The sequence below is a fragment of the Capra hircus genome, chromosome 6, assembly GCF_001704415.2.
Source record: "Capra hircus breed San Clemente chromosome 6, ASM170441v1, whole genome shotgun sequence".
In the NCBI taxonomy this organism is placed as follows: domain Eukaryota; kingdom Metazoa; phylum Chordata; class Mammalia; order Artiodactyla; family Bovidae; genus Capra; species Capra hircus.
In genome coordinates, this window is record NC_030813.1 from 31241783 (window position 1) to 31245154 (window position 3372).

Below are 3372 nucleotides of genomic sequence, written 5' to 3' on the forward strand. Positions count from 1 at the left end.
TTTTAAGAAGTGAAATAGCTGATCCTGGTAAAGTTCTCTACTGGCTAGATCCTAGGAGACCTCAGACTCCTTGCAGAGGTTTTTGGGATGGGATTAAGGAGCACGGAAATATCCTGGGAAGATTCTAGAGGCAAAATTGTATTGAAAATTTTGGAAAGGTTTTATCTCACTATCTAATTATTGACCCAATCGCTTTTCTGTATTGGATTTTTGGTACTACTTGATGCTACAAGGTTTATAACGGAATTTTTCTTCAAAACTCGTGGTTCACATAAACGTGCATTTAATAGAAGACAGTTCAAACATTCAAGGTCATTTTAAACTGTTTTTATGCTTATATTAGAATGAAATAAGTAACTGACAAGTAAAAGTTATTTTCACATTTATTTTTATCATTTTGCAAAAGGAATACATAAAACAATGGCAGTTGGCTTTGCTAAATTAAAATAAAATGATCTCGAGTAGAAAAACGTAAAAAAATGAATCAAGATAAGTAGAAATGGTAGCAAACACTCAATAATAAATACGTCTTCTGATATTAACGCAAAATAAAATTGACCAAATGCTTTTGACACTACTGGATGTAGGTTATTTATTTTTTAAAAACAAACATTTGTAAAGAGCATAAGGATCATAAGTGGCCGTATTTAAAAAAACAAAAACAAAAACAAAACTGGTCTGCAATTGGCAGTTGAGTTTGTCCCAGAGCCGCAGTAGTGGCGGCTGATAAAGTGCGTGCGCCAAGTTTCCGAAAAGACGCCAAGGTTCTCGCGGTCCGATATATATACTGGGTATGCTTATGCAATATATAAACCCCAAAGTTCATTGTTTTCCAACAATTCCACAGTCAAAACTTATTCACCTTGGAAGCATTAACTTTGCGTTTCACAATGAATTTTGGGAGACAACTTCGGAATACTCACTCTGCCACACGCGAGTGCGCGCAACACACAAGGATGGATGCCCAGGGCATAAAATAAATTAAACACAAACCAGCGACAGAGAAGTAGATTCGATGTTTTAGCAGCGTATTGGCAGCAGAGAACTAGAATAATGTTGCTATGTATGAGTACATATAATTAAACCTTATCTATCTACAGGAGGAGCAGAATGTGGGAGAACAGAACACAACTTTTAACAGCAAGCATTCACCGAACAATATGGACGATAGGAAGTTTGGGACAGCGGTGGCTTTTGCAAACCATCAAATGTAGCTGCCATCTGAAGCCAAGTCGTTGCTAAACAACGACCATCACTTAGCAAAAATTAAAAGGGTGCGGGGATCTTTTACCGCGGGGCTCTCCGCGCACTGGAAAAGGGTGATTTTGTTTCTGTCTCAGTTTTCCAGGTTTTGGACACCTTCCTAACTCGCCTCATCCGAGTCACTGTAATGGGAATGGGGGGAAAACTCCCCGTCGCTTCTGTGGGATCGGGGGGAAGTTTTGCTACTTTCCTCCTGCACTGGCTGCAGGATGCCCCCAGGCAGCGAAGGCGACAAGTTCTTTTGCGCCATCATCGCCGTCAGGGCGCTGTCCTCGAAAGTCGAGAAGTGCAGAGCTTCCAGCTGCACCGAGTAACCACCAGCGGAGGCCGGGGCCGAAAAGCGAGTCCGGCAGCTGCCGGGAGGGGTCGGTCGCTGAGCCCCTCCCGAGGCTGGCGGCGTCCCCGCTGCAGTCGCGGTGCCCGCGCCTGCTTCATAGGGGGCAGCGGCGCGAAGGTGGTGGTGGTCGCTCTTGCAAGATGCTGGTGGCGGCGGCGGCTGGTCTCCGCTGCTGGGGGTTTGAAGCAGCTCGGACAAGGCGTTGATGTAGATCTGGGCCATCTGCAGGGTCTCGTACTTGGACAGCTTCTTGTCGTTATTGAAGGACGGGATAACATTGCGAAGCTGGTCGAAGGCGTGATTCAGCCCGTGCATCCTGCGTCGCTCCCTGGCGTTGGCCGCCAGCCGCCTTTGCTTCTGCACCCCGTTCACCTGTTTGCTGGAAGGGGCGCGCTGGCGGCTGCAGCCCAGCTCGTCTACCACCACCCCGCCTTTCAGCTTGCACAGCTGTTCCCGCACTTTTACCGGTCCCGGGCTCTTGCTGCTGCCACTGCCGCCGCTCCTTCTCACCAGCTCCCCTCGGGCGTCCGCCTCGTCCCGGGGCGCGGCGGCCTCGGAGGCACCCAGCTCTGGGGAATGGAGCAAGTACTGGGCGGCGCGTGCCGTGCAGATGCCCTGCAAAGTGGGAGCCAGCCAGGCGCGTGGGTCGGTGCTGTCCAGGAGGGACAGCTCCGCCGGGTAGACCGGATGCTCTCTCGCCTGCAGGGTCGCAGGAGGCTGGGGTGGCGGCGGCTGCGGGAGGTGGTGAGGCTGGGGATGACGATGGTGGTCCCCCAACTCCTTCCCCTCAGCCCACTCTTCTGCATGCAGCAGGCGGGACATTGCACTGTAGAGGCTCGGAGGCTCAGGGTCGGAGGAGGCACTGGCAAACAAGCTCAACCAAAAATCCCTTCCCGGGTCTCTACTCTAATGTCTTAGTTTTTTTGTTTTTTTCCTCCTCGACCCTCCCCCACCCACTCGGAGATCACACACCAGGTCGCGTGCAACCAAGCTTCTCTGGTTGCTGAAGGCGCTGCGCCCCTTTAAAAAGCGGCACGCGCCAGTGTGTCTCCCCCCGCTCCTCTCCCAGCCCCCTCCTCGCGCCGGTCGCGTGTCTGCTCAGCCAATGGAGGGCGCGGGCAGGCGCGTGCGAGCAGCCAATCAAAGAGTTTTTACATCGGGAGAAAAGTTCCTGCTAGTGAAGCGCTTGGGCGGCGGCTCCAGGTTTTTGTTTTTTTCCCCCCTTCTCTGTTAAGTTCGTAGATTCATATGTTAATTGCGGGCTGTAATTTGACTCCAGTGTTGTGTCACCCCGCCAGGGGCTGGGGTGCGTGAGCGTTTGCGGAGCGGACTCTTGGCTGGAGCCCGAGCAGACTCGGGTCAGAAGTGCGCAGCCACCGGGCGGCTGAGCGTCCCCGGACGAAGCTAGACGCGCCTGGGGCAAGGAGGGCTCTCGCGTAGAGAAAAGTTCGTTTGCCCTTTGCTTCTTCACGCTGGGATCGCAGTTCGCAGTTTGTGCCCACACGTTTAAAATCTCTCATATAGACTATGGCATATGTATACATGCATATCTATGCATGTAATACATACATGTATCTATGTATAAATATTGCACTATGTAATTGCTAAATGACGTCCACCATTTGAAATCAATGTTGGAATTTTTTTAGTATTGTCTCCGAATATGTTTTTCATTTTTCACCTCTCGCTCCAGATAGACGTTATGTAGTCTCTTTCTTAATGGAAAGTAAAGCTCTGGTACAGTTATAGAATGTACCAAACTCCAAATCCCC

The 3372-nt window shown here is 50.4% G+C and overlaps 1 protein-coding gene across 1 annotated transcript; it reads right to left on the reverse strand.

Moving 5' to 3' along the window:
• ATOH1 (atonal bHLH transcription factor 1) lies at nucleotides 371-2575 on the reverse strand. Its single transcript, XM_018049936.1, has one exon. It carries the CDS (start codon nucleotides 2420-2422, stop codon nucleotides 1364-1366), a length of 1059 nt encoding a protein of 352 aa, XP_017905425.1. The 5' UTR covers nucleotides 2423-2575; the 3' UTR covers nucleotides 371-1363.

What these genes read in the sequence shown, in the direction of transcription:
- ATOH1 (XM_018049936.1), bottom strand. Translation starts at nt 2,422, where the DNA reads ATGTCCCGCCTGCTGCATGCAGAAGAGTGGGCTGAGGGGAAGGAGTTG.